The following is an 18,403-nucleotide window of genomic DNA, read 5'->3' as shown; positions in this document are numbered from 1 at the left end:
TTAAGTAAATTTTTTACAAGCTGTGTGTGTGTGTGTGTGTGTTTTTGGACGAGGGGCCGCAGCTCATCCTTGGCAGCATCTCTGTTTGCACCTTTATTCTGCTGGCAGCATCAGAAGTCATCATCACAGCTTCTCTGTTGGCTGCTGCCATGCTGGTTAGTCAGAACGCCTTGGCAGCAAACGAAGGGATTTTCTCAGCAACTTTCACACATGATGAATCATGTTTCTCTTCCTCCGGAGCATCACTGCACATTTTCTGTCTCTGCCTCACACTCATCTCTCATACCTGGATCTGCATTAGTTCTTATTCATTCTCTATTAATGTGGCAAGATAGAGATGATTGATTCGAGATTCGAGGTGTGAGCAGTTGAGGTTAAGACTGAATGTTCCCAGAGAATACTACAGACGATGACCTTTCCTGACGGAGCAGATAAATAATAACCTGAACTTAAGAGTTACTGCCAGTGTTGTTTATTAACATTGAGGCCTTTCTGTTTTTCATCTTTAAAAAAGTCTCCTCATATTCAGACTCACCTGATTCTTTCTGACTGACTGAATGCAGAAAGTTCCTCTTATGTGTTTGGGTCGTTCCAGAGCTGATGTTCTGCTCATTCTTTGGAGCAGTAATGATGAAAAATCTGCTCCAAAGCCTCTAATGCGCAAAATATCTTCATCCACTGGAGCCAAGAGGAGCATCCCATGTAGAGACATGACTGTTGATGAAGAAAACCTTTATTATGGTTGTTATTATCGTTACAGTCTCAGTTTCTCTCTCCATCTCCTTTTTAGTTCATTACTAACTGTGTGTGTGTGTGTGTGTGTGTGTGTGTGTGTTGGGTGCCGGGTGCTGTGGGAACAGACATATTGTGATGGTCACATTAAAAAAATGAGCTAATAGATTAAGTGATCTTTTGAAATGTCCAAAAACTCCTTTTCCTCGTTGATTGGACAGATCCCAGCCAGAAAACTGGTGGAAGAGGATTAAGCAGTCTAAGAGTGTCTGGGTAAGATGGAGCAGGACAGTGACATCATCCTGAGTTGCCTTTGAAGACAAAACTCTCGGTTTTCCGGTCGACCTTTGTTCCAACGCTCACCTCGGCCCACGAGCTTTAGGAAGTGACCGAAAGAACAAAATCACGTACGCAAGTGGCCAAAATGCTTTTTCTCTGCTGGGGGGCTGGACTGAGCCTGAGGCACAGGGAGAGGAGCTTTTACTATTTCATCTCAAAGTGAAGCCTCGGCGTGTTTTCCTTCTACGCCTCACTGGAGACGAGATGACCTTGAAACGCACTTTTCCCCTGGTGTGTGTGTGTGTGTGTTTGTGTGTTTGTGTTTGTGTGTTTGTGTGTGTGTGTGTGTGTGTGTGTGTGTGACCTCAGCACTGCCCCATCCAGTGGAGGATAATATGACACTCACAGCAAAGCTGAGGTGAAAGCTTGGATTTAGGAACAATAATCCATTTTGCTGCAATGCCACTGCAATGCAACACCCTTTGTCTTGTTCGGGGTGGCTCCCTGTTTGTGTGATTGTGTGTCTGTGTGTGTGCGAATGGACAAATATTTGACAGGGACAGACTGTGCTGTCTTCTGTCAAAGGGTGAATGATGGACAGAACTGAAAGGACGAACAGAAACAGGAAGCAGCTGACTCTCATTTCAACCTTTGCTGTTTTTGTGCGTTAGTGTCATTATAATTGATATAAATAAATTGTGTGTGTTTTGGGGCTGGTGGCAGCTCTGGGTTTCACCTCACCTGACCTCCAAGAAGAAGCCGTCCTGGGATTTTTAATGAGTGGATCTGATTCCCGTCCTCCTCGTGAAATGATGAATTTGATGCCTGAACAATGAGCACTCAGACCGGCCTGTGCTCAGCACCGGCCCACATCCGAGTCAGAGAGCAGCATTTTGCAGCCAAAGAGCCGGAATCTCCCTCAGGAGGTGGAGGAGACCAAACACAGAGATGAAAACATGACCCACGTACTAATTCTGTCTCTGAAGGATCCACATGGATGAAGGAACACTTCCTGGTCTTCCTGGCCCATCAGTCCCTTCGCCACCACATCAATATCCAAATCGTATTTAACCCTACTGAGCCCACAGAGCCGTTTTAAATAATAAAAAAAAAAAAAAAACATCATTATCAGGAAAAACACAAAACCAGAGAAGGAGAATTTAAAGCTGAGGAAGTGAATGGTTTTAAAATTGCAGTCATATCTTTTTCAGTTTTATTCCTCATGATTGTTTTTATTTCTAACTTTATTTTTACAGATTTTTCTTTTTTCTCTTTTCAGCTCCATGGACCAATCGTCATGAGGCTGAGCACCACCCCCCTCTTCCTGCTCCGCCCCCTCCTACAGTCCCACCCCATCCCACTCCTCCATCACCACTGTCTATCAGCGCTCCCAGCCAATGGCGGTGCAGCGCCACACAGGCGGCTCAGCAGCACAGAAAGCTCTACTGCTCAGCCTGTGATTGGTCAGGACTCGGTGGAGGTGTTGGGCCAGTCCTTCCCCCGTGACGACTTCACCAACGTGACGCCAAAGATCTTGGCCAAGGTCGGTTGCAACCTCCACAACCAACCACATCATCCGCTGTGGCTGATTAAGGAGCGAATCAAAGCTCACTTCTACAGGTACAGTCCAGTTTCTGACTGTTAGCAGCACACAATATTTATCTTCTCTGTGCAATGAATCCTGTGATATGCTGGGCCACAAAGGACCTACTTGTTAGGGCCAGCCATGACATCACCCATTGGTTTGTGACCGCCAGAAGCTTGTTTGGATTTTGTTTTGTTTAACCGACAGACACAAAGAACAGAAATTTAACGGGAGAACACTGACCCCGTGTCATTATTCAGTTTTCAGGTGAACGTTACCTGGTTTTATTCTGGTCTTGGGTTGAGACACATGGATATACCTAAAAAAGGCTCGTTTGAAAATTACCCAGCAGCCCTCTGGTGTCCTGAGAGTCTGCTGTCCCGCTGCTATCAGAGCATACAAGCTTTTCTAAAGAGTAGAGTTCACGACCTGTGAAATGGCAGAGTCATAAACTACTGTCAGACAACACACACTCTGACTGCCTAATGACTTATTAATGCAGCATTAATGCTCACTGTGTGTGTGTGTGTGTTTTATAGCGTGTGTGGGTATAACCAGCAGAGTAATGATATTTCACTGTGTACAGTGCAGCAAACTTTTACACCCAACTGTCCCTGAAGACACATGGAGCTGGAGAGACTCAGTCAGCAGTTTGTGTTGTTAAAATACACAAACTTCACACACACACAACATGCTCATTTAAAGAACAAACCAGTGGAGGATTAGAGGAAGGAGTCAGGAAGATCTGTCCTCTGGGAACCATGAACGTCTGATGATAACATCTCCACCCAACATTTGTCGGGACAGTCAGTCTCTGATCCGTGCTCAGAGCGACACACAACCGCAACACAACCTGAGAGGAGCTGAGTCCTGGTTCGGATCAGGTCCTCTTCGTATGATTGACAGACCGTGCCATCCAATCAGGATAAAGTACAGAGCAGCACTGATCCACCTTCTCCTCCAAATGTGATTTTTACTGCTTTCAAAAAACAAGATGGCCGACAGACTAATTACAAACTGGAGGCTTCACGATGGCGGCTCACAAACCTACAGGTGATGTCACAATGGCGCCAGTTGCAGACAACAAAAGAAACATCACGCCATTTTGTATCAAATGAACAACTCACCAACGCTTCATCATCTCTACAGCGGGGCATTATGGGTAATGGTATGGTCACAGCTGTGTGGTTTCTGTTGTTTTTCTCACCTTCTCTCTTCAACCCTCCTCAGCTCTTACATCGGTCGCTGGGGCAACCCGCTCTTCTCTGTCCATGACAACCTGAGCCCCGTGGTTACCGTGGAGCAGAACTTTGACAGGTGATTGGTTGATTGATGTCCTGAGTGTCCAGGGACACTGATGGAGTAAATGCAGTCAGAAAAAATCCATTTCATCCCTGGAACTGATTCGCTGTGTGGTTTGATTGACAGCTTGCTGATCCCGCCCGACCACCCCAGCAGGAAACGAGGGGACAACTACTACCTGAACAGGTGTGTGACGCCGCTCGCCAAAGAAATGGGCCGTTGATCAGATTCAGGTCCTGAAAGGAGTCCAGAGGCCAGCAGCTGTCACATTTTGTGTGTATCTTTGTCTGTCTTTTGAGCAGAAAGATGATGCTCCGCGCTCACACCTCCGCCCATCAGAGGGAGCTGGTGAGGTCAGGTCTGGATGCGTTCCTATTGGCCGGAGATGTGTACCGACGAGATGAGATCGATGCCAGTCACTACCCCGTGTTCCACCAAATCGAGGGCGTGCGGCTCTTCTCCAACCACGAGGTGTGTTACAGATGTTAGTGTTATCAGTAGTGCTACAGATATGTTATAGCCGTGTTACAGCTGTTGTGCGTCTCCAGCTGTTCTCCCAGGTGCAGAATGGCGAGGAGCTGTCCCTGTTTGAGTCGGGGAGCAGGAGGACGCCTCAGAAACAGGAGACTCACACTCTGGAGGCCGTGAAGCTGCTGGAGTTCAACCTGAAACAGACACTGACGCGACTCATCACCCACCTGTTCGGAGCAGGTAAGACACCGACTGTCAGGAGGACGAGTGACAGCACATCATGTCACTCAACTCTGTCTCGCTCGCCTCCTCTTCCTCAGATGTGGAGGTCCGGTGGGTCGACTGTTACTTCCCCTTCACTCATCCTTCCTTTGAGATGGAGGTGCGTTTCCAGGGCGACTGGATGGAGGTGCTGGGCTGTGGAGTGATGGAGCAGGAGCTGCTGAACTCAGGTCAGAACACACACACAGCCGTGTCACATGCCCGTCATTACCTCAGAGTCTGTGCTGGACTCGGAGTCCTGGTTTTGGTCTGTGACATCAGGTGTTTAAACAGGCGTCCCGTCACACGTCAGACTAAAACATCAGGTCTGGCTGAAGAAGACGTGTGTGTCTCTGTGTGTTATTTAAACAGCTGGTCACACACACTAAAGACAATATGAACAAACATTTGAAATATTTGTCCCTCTCTCACTCTGTCTGTCAGTGTCTCTCGCCCCTCTGTCTCTCCTGTCAGTCTAACTGGTTAACTTGCTGCTCTGCCCTTGAACAAAGCCGAAGCGCTGCGCTCCACTTCTCCACTGCTTGTTCTAATCAATAATACATCTTTAAAACACAAAGTGTGTGTGTGTGTGTGTGTGTGTGTGTGTGTGTGTGTGTGTGTGTACAAAGGGTAGTTAAGAAAATGGCTGCTGGCGTTGACACGCTTGTGTTCAGTGTGGAGGAGGATTGTGTGTGTGTGTCCTTCATATACACATAAATATGTCATTGACCTCAGTGTTACTCTGACAACAGGCAACACAAAGAGCTACACACTCACTGTACCCTCACGATAAACTGTGTGTCTGTGCACAGGTTTGTGTGTAACCTCAAAGTTTGGTCACTGTGGTCCCCTCAGTTCCTTCTCCTCTTCCTCCCTAAATGTCACGATGAGAACGTCATCAGTTTCTCATCATCTTGATGTGGAACATTTGAATTATTATTAGTGACATCAGTTCAGTCCTGTGGTGTGTTTGATTAAAAGCTCTTGATGAGCCAAGGTGGGCGGAGTCAGCGGTAAATGGCTGAAGTTCCCTGAGGTGTCTCATCCTTCTGGACCGGGTCAGGAGGTCCGGCTCCAGGTCCCGCTGTGGTCAGCTTCCTCTAGAATTCAGGTGTTTCACCTCTGGAGGCAGCAGACGATGATGTCACTGTCACTAACCCTTGTGCTGTAGTTCCCCACCCTGACAGAGGAGGGAGCTGCAGATCAGAGGAGCCTCTGTGTGTGTGTGTGTGTGTGTGTGTGTGGAAGTCGACACACACAAACTGAGTCTTCTGATGTCAGGTTGTGTGTCTGTTACAGAAATAACAAAACTTTTAACAACTTGTACGTTGAAAGCCTTTTTTTTCCTTCAGTGAAATCTGAACACATGATGTCGCTCTGTACTTCATTCATACGAGACTCCACTGTGTGTGTGTGTGTGTGTGTGTGTGTGTGTGTGTCTGTATGAGTGTGTGGAGCCTTACACTGAGTTAAAGTCATGCTGTTGGCAGTTAGCAGGCATGTAAAGTAAGTGTGTGTGTGTGTGTGTGTGTGTGTGTGTGTGTGTGTGTGTGTGTGTGTGTGAGAGAGTGAGTGAGAGAGAGCATTAGCAATAACTCTCTGCCCTTGGCACTGCAGCACTGCTCTTGACATTCACACTTTGGAGACACACACACATCACACAAACACACATCTATGTGTATGAACACACACACACAGCTGGAGACACACATGCTCTTTTTTCCATAATTTGCTCACTCTCCTTACTGCTGGAGTCAAGTTTGTACACACACACACACGTCTTCATTCTCACTCTCAACTCTCTCCTCCTCCCCTACATATCCACTGCGGCAGTGTGGCTCTGTTGCCTTGGAAACCACTCATTCAACCACCCCCACCCCCCCACCCATTCCCTCCTCCATCTCTCTCACACACACACACACACACACACTTTTCTCTGGATTGCTGAGAGTGAGAGACAATGAGGAAGAGCAGCGGAGGAAAAGGATGGGGGGGGGGGGTTGTGAGATGAAGGAGACTTGGGAGGGAGGGAGGGAGGGAGGGAGGAAGGAAGGAAGGAAGGAAGGAGAGGGATAAAGGGAGCATGAGTAACAGGAGGGGAGGATTGAGGGAAGACTAAATGAGTGGCGGGACCTCGTCTCCACGAGGAGGCGGCAACAGGGGACACCAGTTGGTGTGTGTGTGTGTGTGTGTGTGTGTGTGTGTGTGTGTGTGTGTGTGTGTGTTATTTAATGGTGTGGAAGCTCGGCAGCCATATGTGTAGCCTGAGGCCCAACGTGATGAGGGAGGGAGTTAATGAGAGATGTTGGAGAAGGAGGGAGGGAACGAGGGAACAGGGGAGCATCAATCTGGGACAAGTGGAGGGAAAAAGAGATGTAGAAGGAAAGGAGGAAGAAGGGAGTAGGAGAGGAAACAAGGGAACAGAAGAGCATCAAACAGCAGGGAGAGGAAGAAGGATGCTAGGGTAGAAGGGAAGGAAACAAGGGAGGAAGGAGGGGAGGAGAAATAAAAGGAAAGGAAGAAGGGAACGAAAACTGTGATGGGCGATCGAGACGACAAAATGAGTTTTTAATGGAGACGGAGGGAGGAGAGAGAGAGGTGTCTTCATTATGGGGGGGCAGTGTGTGTTTGTTCTGTTTAGATGTGTGTGATTTTCTTTTTTTTTGTGTGTTTAGAAAGTATGTAAAAGCGTGTAATTGTGTTTCTGTGGTATGCGTGTTTTGTGTGCTCACACATTTTATTTCCTCGTAGTGTGTATTTCTGTATGCCTTTGTGCCTGTGAGTTTTTTTTTGTTTTGTTTTGTTTTTTTTGTGTGTTTATGTTTGGTGTGAAGTTTCGTGTCCTGAAATGTCTGTTTCTGTGTTTGCATCTGTGTGTTTGTGTAAATTTTCCTAATAGCTTTTTTGTGCAGTTGTTCTGTGTGTCTTTGTAACTTGGTGCATAGTTTCCTGATATTTGTGATTGTGTGTGTGTCTGGGTTTTATGTGTGTTTAATTTTATGTGTATTTGTAGTTTTAGCTCTTGATGAGAGCGACATATTTGTGTCTTTGTGCGATGTTGTGGGTATTTTCTCTATATCTTTTATATATTGTCTTTATGTGTGATTGTGTGTGTCTGTAATTTCATCGGTATGTCTCATTCATGCACAGTGCGTTTTTGTGTTTGTATGACCTTTTGTCACCTCAAGAGTTTTTTTTTGTTTAGTTTGTGTACGTCTGTGTGTATTAGTAGCTACCTGTGAGTGTATGTGTTACTGTGTGTTTCTGCAGTTGTTTTTCTCTTGGTGGTACTTCTTTTGTGTCAATCTGACATTGTACTTATGTGTTTTTGTGTGTGATTGTGTGTCTGCCATAACAAGAGTATGTGTCAATTTCATGCACTTTTGTGCGTCTTTGTGACTTTAAGTTCTCTCTGGTGTCTATTTCAATTTTTTCATTTTTTTTGGTGTGTTCTGTCTTTGTGACTGTGTGTCTATATTTTCTACAAGTGTGCAGTTGTGTGTCTGTCTTCATTGTCTTTTCATATGTTTTTGTGCTTCATTCTGTGTGTGTGTGTGTGTGTGTGTGTGTGTGTGTGTGTGTGTGTGTGTGTGTGTGTGTGTGTGTGTATGTGTGTGTGTGTGTGTCTCCCAGGGGTTGTCCCTCCAGTGTCGGCGGCAGCAGCATATGGGACTTGGCGCTAATGACCACACCTCCACGCCAAAACCTGATTTACACACACACACCCCCCATGGGACAGGACTGTGTGTGTGTGTGTGTGTGTGTGTGTGTGTGTGTGTGTGTGTGTGTGTGTGTGTGTGTGTGTGGATGAGGGTGGAAGCTGAAATCTGATTAAAGTCGTGTTGACAACAATTAACAGCCTTTCAAGCTGCCCTGAGGGACTGACTGAGTGTGTGTGTGTGTGTGTGTGTGTGTGTGTGTGTGTGTGGTTCAGGTGGCAGCCTTCGGTCTTAATCCTCCTCCTCTGAATAAATCATGTGACCCCTCCTCCTCCATCCATCTCTCATTAACTCTCGTCTGTCACCTCTGCAGGGCGTTGTTCCCTCCTTTTTCCCTCCTTTCTTATTTTGATGAATCTGCAGTTTAATCTATTTCCCTCCTTCATTCCTTCCTTCCTTCCTTCCTTCCTCTGTCCTCCTTTCCTTTATTCTGGATCCCTCCGCCCTCAGAGGAAGTGATGGATGATCAGAAGCGTGGCGACCCGTCTCAATGATTGCGTTTTGAGGCTTGTAAAGTCCCGCCTCCTCCTGACCTCTGACCTCCCCCATGTTGACTGACGGCTCCTTTCATCCCTCCATCTTTCCTCTTTCTGTCTTTATTCCTCTAAATCTGAATGACCCCCCCCCCCCCCCCCCCCCCCCCCCCCCGGCTCCCAGTGAGGGTAATAACTGGTGGACAGCTGGTGCACACACACACACACACACACACACACACACCATCCACATCAACATGAACAATGAGAAAACTGAAACTAAGAAGAAATAAAACACAACAGCTCCCTCCTGCCTTTTCCTGCCCAAAGTTACACAAAGACACACACACACACTGCCGTTTACCCCAGTGTGTGTGTTTGTGTGTGTGTCTGTGTCTCTGGAGTTTGCGAAGGGCAGAACAAACATTTGTTTGTGCAGCGATCCATCTCAGCCCAGCCTGCTTCCTCCATAACAAACAGTCTGAGGGGGTGTGTCTGTGTGTGTCTGTGTGTGTCTGTGTGTGACGAACAGAGGGTATGTGATGGAGCGCGAGAGAGGTTTGCTCCACCTGACGTTGCAGTGTGTCAACAGTGGTGATTGTGTGTTGTTGTGTGTTGCTCTGACCCTTGGTGTCTCTGAAACATGGACACAGTGTAGACACACTAACAGTTGCATGCACAACGAGACCTGACAGCACCAATGACACAGACACACTACTGACACAGTCGGCAACAGGTCAACAACAACAACAACAACAACAGAAACACAAGGAAAACAAACAGTCATGCAGGTCCAACAACGGTGAACACAAACATGCAGAGACACACATAAACACACACTGCACTGGTGTCAGTTTGGACTCTGAAGTGGACGTTCGGAGAAACACAATGTTGTTGTGTCGTTTAACTGCTCATGAACATAAACACACAACTGAACCAACAACCTGCGCGTGCGTTTGTTTGTTTTATTGAATTTTACGTCCTGGTCCCTGATGAGCATTCGCCTCGTTATGAGGCGGAGGCTCTGATTGGTTCTTCTGCTGCACATGATCAGAGTCCTTCATGTGGTGGAGTCGAACCCTCAGCGTCCGTCTGAAAGTGTTGGAGGACGTTTTCAAACTTTTAAACAGTAAAAGCATGGGGAGTGTGTTTTCAAAGTAAAAGCCATGAGTAGTTTTATTTCTCAGTAAAAACCCTGAATTTTCCCCCATTAGGCCTTAAAACCAGTTCCAGTTCTTCAGGTTCCTTCAGCATGTTGGAGAACCTGACATGACGATGATGATGATGATGGGACCCGGTCTCTGTGGGGTCCAGGGTCCTGGACCAAAACCAGGAAAAAAACAAAAACAAATGAGTTGTGATGTTGTCCAGAATGTTTCAAACGGTCATCAATAGTCGAACGGATGTTGCTCCTGTTGTGTTACTGTGTGACATGTGTGTGTGTGTAGCTGCAGTGTGTTTCTTGTGCTCGTCCACAACAACAACAGGAGTATTTTCCGCTCTGACTGTTAAATATTGAAGTGGTGTGAGTCGGCCTCGCTTCTGCAACCAAAAATACTCTGCAGATAAAAATAGATCACGTTTCAGAAGCGATCGGTCCGCTGAAGTGTTTTGAAGTCACATCTCAGAACCGGCCCAGCTGTCAGCTGACCCCCATCAGTCAGTCACAGCCAAAGTTGGGGTCTCTTATTTTGAAAATCCTCCCTGGAGCTGGATTCTGTACTTTTCTTTATATTAGCCCAGGAAGTGTTTTGGTCAACCCACAACAACTGTCTCTGTGAAGATGTCACGGACTCATGATGTCCTGAGAATGAGGCCACGCCCCCTCTGTGATGTAATCTCGAATCTGAGAGGAACAGCGCTCAGATTCCTCCACTCTCATTCAGACCTTGAATGTTTCAGAAGATCTGATCTAAATGTCACAAAAGGTGACGCCGACTTGATGACGAAGATCAGGCTTTCCTCTTCCAGGGTGTTTTCTGATTTCTGAATCCTGAACAGCGTTTTGTTGCTCTCTGCTCTCCTGCTGAGCCCCCGTTCATCCTGGAGCTTCACAGATCACAGCGAACAAGTCTGCATCAGATCTGCAGAGTCCCTGGATCCGTCTGATGACATCATCAGCGCCACACAAATCTCCAGCAGGCTGCTCTGGCGGTGACTGGGCACACTCTGGATGTTTGTCAGAGCTTTAGTGTCCTAGTGAGCGGCTCTGGGATTTGTCCTGGACTCTGCCACCTTCAGGGACGCTCCTCCGTGTTTGGTCTGGCGCTCGTTGGGTTTGATTAACGCTCCGGGAAAAAAAACAGATCCATAAAACGAACACTGCCTGGGAGAGAAATGGAGACTCACTGAGATGGAACATCAAACCCTCAAACCTCAGAGCTGATGAAGAGTGACGTCATAAGCAACAACGAAGAGCACCAACAGATCTGGATCATCATCTGGACCTGGTTTCAGGCCCGCGCCGTCGGTTTGATTTGTGATGTTGTTCACGCTCATGTCAGTTTGTGATTGGTTGGGACATTCAGCGGCCATTTTTATCTCTGATGACTCAACTTTTGGCAGCAAAGCTCGTGTTGGTTATACAACACACACACACACAGATTGTGTGTAGGCAGCTCTGTCCAGTTGGGATGAATGAATCTTCCTCCACAGCTGGTCTGAGCCCCGCCCACCCTGATGTCATCATAAACACATGATCGTCGTCGTCATCATCACTGTCATACGACTATACATCATCATCCTCGCCACACCTTCATCACCATCGTCATCATCATCACCATCACCATGATGCACTGACACAAGTCAGTGAGTTGACGCGTGTGTGTCTGTCACCATCTGTGCTCTTCATCAGACGCTGTTCCACCTGACTCAGCAGTTAGTGTGTGTGTGTGTGTGTGTGTGTGTCTCATATGACGATAGCCCACTCTGGCTGTGAAAGCTGTGGATGCAACAGCTGTGCATCATCTACCATATAACACACACAGACACACACCTGTTCAAACAGCTCATTTAGTCTTTGGATTTCTTTAAATTAGATTTTTTTCAAACATGTAAAAAACCCCATCCTCCTTTTTTCCACTCTGTATGTCATGTTTATACACACACACAAACACAGACTCACACCAGCTTTTCCCTCCAACTCACTGCAGTGTGTAATAAAGATGGCCGACCAATACAGCGAGGACAATAATTGTTAATGTGTTTGTGTCTTTACTCTGGTGTGTCTTCACTTCACTGCACTGTGTGTGTGTTATTCTGGTTATTTGCCTGCAGAGAGCTGCTAATGAAGACGTAACACACACAGACAGACCCACACTCAGCGTTGGTGTTGTTTAATGAGCCGTGTGTTGTGGAGCATTTGTGGTTTCTCAGACCGACTCTGAGTCTCCACGGTTTGTAATAGATGGTCCACTTCAGCGGCGTTTGATGTCAACCCCAGCACAAGGTGGGCGGGTGGAGATAGTTGGAGAGAGAGAAGGAAAATGAGATGAGTTTGTCTTCAGATAGCAGACCACTACAGTGCTCCTCCTGCTCCTGAATCTGCTTCCTGTTTCCGTCTGCAGCTTTAATTCCACCCCTGATGCTAATGCTACTCCTCCTGTTAGCCTGTGTGCTGATTCCACAGTACGGCTAAGCTACTGCCAGCATCCGTCGCTGCTACTACAACTTCAGTCACAGTCACTGATGTAGCAGCAGCAGCGTTAGAAGAAGCAGTGCACTACTTTGGGACTCAAACAAGTTCAAACTAATTCACTAAACACTTATTCACTCCTACACCTGAAGCAGCTCCTAATGCCTTTACTACTCCGCCTATACTGCTGCTACGTGGCCCACGACACCTACACAGTGAAGCAGGGAGGCAGCTGAAGGAGCTCGGTGACACAGATGGTGAGACAAACAGTCTCTCCTCATTATTTGACTTGATAATCCATCACTTGGCTTTGCCGGATGCAGATCATGTCAATGCCATAGTAACGATGCAGAGCAGCGGGAGTGTGACTCGCTGTTAGTTAAAGGACAAATCCACTCTGAAGCCGCACAAACAGATGTCATCAGAGAAACTACAGTGTGTGTTTTACAGCTAACAGCCTGGAACTACTTATCGGTCAGTGACGAGGAGATTTTCATTAAGGGTTATGCAATTAGGGACTAATTATAAAGTGAATGGAGAAAGTTTGGCTTCTGTTTATGAAGTTGTCCTCTTACTAATTATAAAATGTAACTTCTAAGAAGTAGACACTAGAACTTCTACTAAGACTAAACCTTATCATTAACGTGTCAGCCTTAATTGGACATATCTCGTTATTTAATGGCCCAATACCAAATGATGTTGGTAGATTTGGAATCAGGTCCAGGCTCTCCATTAATCCTGTAAAGGTCTCAGAGGTCTCAGTCTGGATTCAGAAACGTTTTTGCTGAACAAAGCTGTGGCTCTGCTTTGCTATTGAAACAGCTTATTGATGTATATTTTATTGTTGTCAGAGCAGCATCCTGTTCCTGATCTCAGTTTTCCGACCACCTTTAGCTGTGGCGGGTGTTAAACTCCTGCAGCTGCACAGAACATTAGCACCCCTCGCCGTCACCGCGCTCGCTGCCGGCAAAAGGTTAATTTGAAGGCCGAGCTTTGATGTCTGTGTTGCGACTGAGAAAAGCTGCCGTGTTGTCTCTCCGAGTCTCCACAGTGACGGCAGATATACTGAAGTCACAGAGCGGAGAATAATGAGACATACCAGACCCTCAGATACCATAAGATACAATCACTGTATCTGTCCATCTGTCTGTGGGGCTGCGTGCCGGCTGGAGCCTGGCCTTTGAACAGCAGAGTGGGGTCTGTCGTTACTCAACCACAGTCACTATGAGGCGTCACGCTGAAGGTTAAAGACTAAAAATACATCTCAGTACAAGTGTGAGCTCTTTATGAAGCTTCCTACACTTCCTCCCCCTCAGTGAGGAGGGAAGTTGACAGCTCAACTGTGACTTCGTCGTGGTGTTTTGTAGATTTTGTGTAGAAACGTCTGCAGAGGAAGTTTAAGGTGGAAAACATTTGTGTTGTATGTGACTTTAATTATGAATTAAGTTCCTTTAAATGTTTACTGAGCGAATGTGGACTTTCAACAAATTATTCAGAACTTTGTGTCTTTGGATGCGGTTTAATCTGAGAAGATGAAGTCGGAGCTTCTGTTACATACAAATATACTTTATCACGTTTAAATAAAATAAATGTGTAAATGGCACCAGATGGAGGTTTTGTGGCATCCATTACATTTAATTTGATCTTTGGTCTAAAAGACACCAGATGTGCTGATATTTTCCTAAATAGTCACTTCAGTTTGTGTGCTTCCGGTGCTGAGATCGGGAAAAACTTGAGTTGAAGTTGTGACGTTCAGTCTGAACTTGGCGTCCTTGTTTTTCGGGCTGCTGTCAGTCAAGCACTGCTTTCACCCGCTCCCCATGTTCTTCCTCTCAGTTCTGAAGGCCACAGTTTCACAGTTTCAAGGTCGTGTGTGTGCTGTGTAATGAGTGAATTAAAACTTCACCCTGTTTGCCCGGAGCCGTTTGCCTTGCTGTAAGGACGGTTATTAAACCCAGCTGCACCAGTTAAACCATTAACCACCCAGACGGAGTCATTTCACAGGAGCCAAAACGTTTTTATTGAACATTTTCTGTTTTATTGGATGAAGCGAAATGGATTCTGACGTTGAAACTTTATTTTTCAGAACATCTGGCACCTGAATCGGTTTGGTTCTTCTGCCAACTCAGAAGTCTTAATGTGGATGAAACTGTTTGTGTTGGAGGAGAATCAGCCCCGGCTCTCAGAGGTTTAGATGTTATCGCTTCGGCCCGCAGACAGATTCAGTCGGGTCGTCATCAGGAAGCTCAGATCTTTGACTTTTCCTGTGCAGCAGCTGTTTGCCGGCAGCTAATCAGGCATCACCAAACTAAAATAAAAACTATTAGACCAGAGAGCGTTTGAGAGCTGAGGTCTGAGCCAGAGCAGCCGATCTTCTCCAGGTGAAGTAGTTTCACCTTTTCAGCTCCTGTGTTTCACTTTGTAAAGAGTCGAGGAGGAGGACGAAGGCTCCTGCAGCTGTCAGGGCTTGAGGGAGGAACATGTTCAGTGTCAGGACGGGGGGTGAGGGAGGAGAAGGTCATGGATGTAGTTTCTCTGTGACGGGAGCAGAACAATTCACCGACGTGAAGGACAAACCTGAGAGGAGAGAAACCTAATGATGTGTCAGCTCCCACTGTACGACTTCATGTTCCTGCTCCCACTGTGTGTGTGTGTGTGTGGCTCTACTCGTGTGATTGGACAAAGCCACACAAAATTCATAACACACGTCAACAGAACAGTAAATCAGCAAGCAAACACAACAACAAAGTAAACAAGACATAGAAGTAGTAAGCACAACGATGAAGCAGAAAACAAAAAGAACAGTGCGGCAAACAAGCCAAAAAAAAAGTGCTCAGTTAATTTGGTATCGGACTCGTTTCCGTGAGCCTGTCTACAGAAAACAGTCAGGAGCCAAGGAGGGGACAAACAAGTTGTAGTTACAGAACCAGAGGTCAGAGTAGGAGAAGGAAGACGCTGGCACTCTTCTTTGACTCGGTGTCTCACTGGTTCACCTGCTCGGAGGCAGAGGAGCTCTGACACCTGTAATCTGCGTCCAGGAGATTTTTCCTGCTTGTTTCTCAGCAGCTGCAGCGCCGAGTCTGATGGATGAATAAATGATGTGCTGTGAGACTTTCTATTTTTCACACTCGCGTTTTTTTTATTTGGCCTGAATTAATGCATGTTAACAAGCTAAATAACAAGCTTAAGGTAATTAGAGTTTGTTAATCGTCAGCCCGTCTGTGGCGCTCGGGGCTGAAAAGAAGACGGAGAAAGGAGGCGAGAGCGTTTCAGAAACACAGCCGGGGCAGATGGGAGATAACGAGGGGCAGATAAGAGAGATGTTTGAACTGAGCGAAGCATCGTCAGTGATGAAAAGGAAATAAATCCACGAGGCGATCAACACCTTCAACCCGGCCCCAAGCAGCAGCAGGAGTCGTCGTCATGGTAATTGGGCTTGAGGAAGTCCCCTCCCCCCTCCTCACCTCCACCATGATTGGCCAACATCTGTGGCGGCTGCTCATCAGGAGCCGGACTGAGACGCACACTGAGACACATACCAGCTTTTCAAAATAAAACAAAAAAGGTTGACTTACTCACTTTCATCAGCTCCGCCATGATGGACTCCTGATACCCACGCTTACATGACCCAGAGCGTTGGTGGCCATTTTGAACAATCAGCATATCAGCCATATTCACGGACCCATCGTCATGACAACAAGGAAGTTGGCATGTTCTGATAAGGGCCCGATCCCGACTGAATAACTGATGGAGAGTTTCAGTGACTTAAGCAGCAGCTGATTATTCAAAGGAAGAATCGAGTGTGCTGCTACCAGAGCAGCGACTGAATTTCAACGCTGACGTTCTGGAACAAGTGTGAATTCCTGCGTGAGCCGGGAAACTGCAGAGTACAGCAGGAGTCCTTTATCTGAGGCAGCGGGGCGGAACAGAGGCAGGGCGGGGGGCAGGGACTTATTCCACACTGATAAGAAAAACGTCCTGCCGAGGAGCGGAGGAGCGTTCAAGACAAAAAGTGAAACCACAGCAGGAGCGAGAGAGACCACACCACTGTGAAGCCCTTTACAGACCCCGGTCCTCCCCCAGGCCAAGCCAACAACACCACAAACAGCAGGTCCATCACCTGTGGACACCTGTGGACACCTGGTGACATCACAGGTTTTCATCTGTTCCACAGCGTTTTACATTAAAGAGGAGAGCGTCTGGTTGGATCTATTGAACAGTTTAACGGTAATCCTGAGGTTTTCAGGAGCTGTTGGTCTGACCCTCCACCCCTCCGTCGGTTTATCTGGATAAACCGCAGCTGATCTGGTTTTGATCGGCTTCTTATTTCCGTATTTCAGTGAGATGCTGGTTTTATTTATTGACTTGGTAGCAGAGCTCAGTGAGTCCTCGGACAAACAACAGTAATCAAATCTATCTGTAATCTGAAAAAAATGGATAAAATACACAAACGATAGATTCAATCTGTTGGTGGAGCTCAGTTCAGTCTGTAGTCTGTAGACCTGGACCAGGACTGAACCAGCATCTATCTGCTCAGTAATCTGTTTCACAGATTTACATTCATCATTTCCCTCCAATACACCTTAACAGCAGCAGGAGCTGTGAACTGTGTGTGTTTGAGGCGTCTCATCTATCCGACGTCCTGTCCTGATGAGCCTGAGCTTCTCTCTGCAGCACTTTAAAGTCGTTAGAGGACGAGCTCCGTTAGCCAGCGATCAGAGCTATGAATTATTAGTGTGTGTGTGTGTGTGTGTGTGTGCGCAGCGAGACTTGACACAGGCGTGTCAGTCTAATTAACATTTGGTCGTCTTTATTTAGGAACTGCTCTGTCATTATGGAGCGCTCAGGTTCAGTCGCTGTTTGGAATCACCTCGCCGCTCTGCTGGTGATTAATCATGTCTGATGTCATTAAACATCTCACTTCCTGTTATTCTACAGGGAGGAGATGAGAGGAGGTCAGAGAGGTGTTGCTGCAACAGGAGGGGGGCTGATGGTAATGGGCCTAAATGACAAGGAGAGGGCAAACAGAGCGGAGTTATTAACGCACGGGGGGGCAGCTCGTAACAAACCCGGAAGGTGTTGCCTTCAGGTGCGTTCGCTTCAGGTTCAGGTTTTCTGTCCGCAGTCACAGATGGCGGGTCAAAGGTCAGTGTCTCTTTTCTTTACCTCACTCTGAATGAGTGAATCAGCTCTGATCAGGCAGTAATTACAGGCGGATTATGGGGAAATGGCCGCGCTGTGGTGGCGAGCTGGCGGAGCTGCTCTCACGGCTTAGCGTCCTGATCCTCTGTTTAGTGGAGGTTAAGACACATCGCCATCCACACAGCGATAATCAACCGTCCCCGTACACGAGCCCGGATTAGAAAAAGGCTAATGAAAGCAGAGGAGTGGCCTCGGTGGTGGGAGGGGTTAGACAAAGAGAGGACTTGCGTGGATTAAACTCTGACTGCTGCATGTGAGAATATCTCAGTTTGCTGATTGGATCAAACCTGAAAGTTCAGGATAAATCTCACAAGCTGTCTTGTTGCTCACCAGTTTTCAGTTCTCTCTTTGCTGACCTTTTTATTTAACGTACCCACATTTAGACCATCAGCATTTCTCTGAAGGCTGCGAAACACAAAACGGCATGAAACACGGAGGAACTGGTGTTATCACAGGATCATTTAAGATTTAAAGATTAAGGAAAACAGAATCAGACCTTGACTTTGTGTTATGGAGTCTGTCGAATCAGAAAACAGAGTGTTTTGTGTGTTTGGTTTGTTTGTCCTCTGCTGGCTGATTGTCAGAACACTGTAACACAAACACCCAGGAAACCCAAAATGAATGAGACAACAAGAGTCTGAATGCACACAATGTCCAGGTTTCTGCTGTTTTCCCCCCGCCCCCGCCATATTGATCCGTAAACCACGGTGTAATCCCCCGCGTTGCCTGGTTACTAATCACTCTG

At 46.8% G+C, this 18,403-nt stretch overlaps 1 protein-coding gene across 1 annotated transcript in view; it reads left to right on the top strand.

Moving 5' to 3' along the window:
• The window catches only part of fars2 (phenylalanyl-tRNA synthetase 2, mitochondrial), a 53,757-nt gene that overhangs the window by 14,161 nt on the left and 21,193 nt on the right, over nucleotides 1-18,403 (top strand). Inside the window, exons 3-8 of the mRNA XM_029529099.1 lie at nucleotides 2,291-2,631; nucleotides 3,827-3,913; nucleotides 4,025-4,084; nucleotides 4,201-4,369; nucleotides 4,447-4,609; nucleotides 4,690-4,821. Coding sequence (XP_029384959.1) covers nucleotides 2,309-2,631; nucleotides 3,827-3,913; nucleotides 4,025-4,084; nucleotides 4,201-4,369; nucleotides 4,447-4,609; nucleotides 4,690-4,821 — 934 coding nt within the window. The 5' untranslated portion in view covers nucleotides 2,291-2,308. The remainder of the gene's footprint in view (nucleotides 1-2,290; nucleotides 2,632-3,826; nucleotides 3,914-4,024; nucleotides 4,085-4,200; nucleotides 4,370-4,446; nucleotides 4,610-4,689; nucleotides 4,822-18,403) is intronic.

This window comes from Echeneis naucrates, chromosome 20 (assembly GCF_900963305.1).
Source record: "Echeneis naucrates chromosome 20, fEcheNa1.1, whole genome shotgun sequence".
Classification (NCBI taxonomy): Eukaryota; Metazoa; Chordata; class Actinopteri; order Carangiformes; family Echeneidae; genus Echeneis; species Echeneis naucrates.
This window is presented reverse-complemented; position numbering and strand designations above follow the sequence as displayed.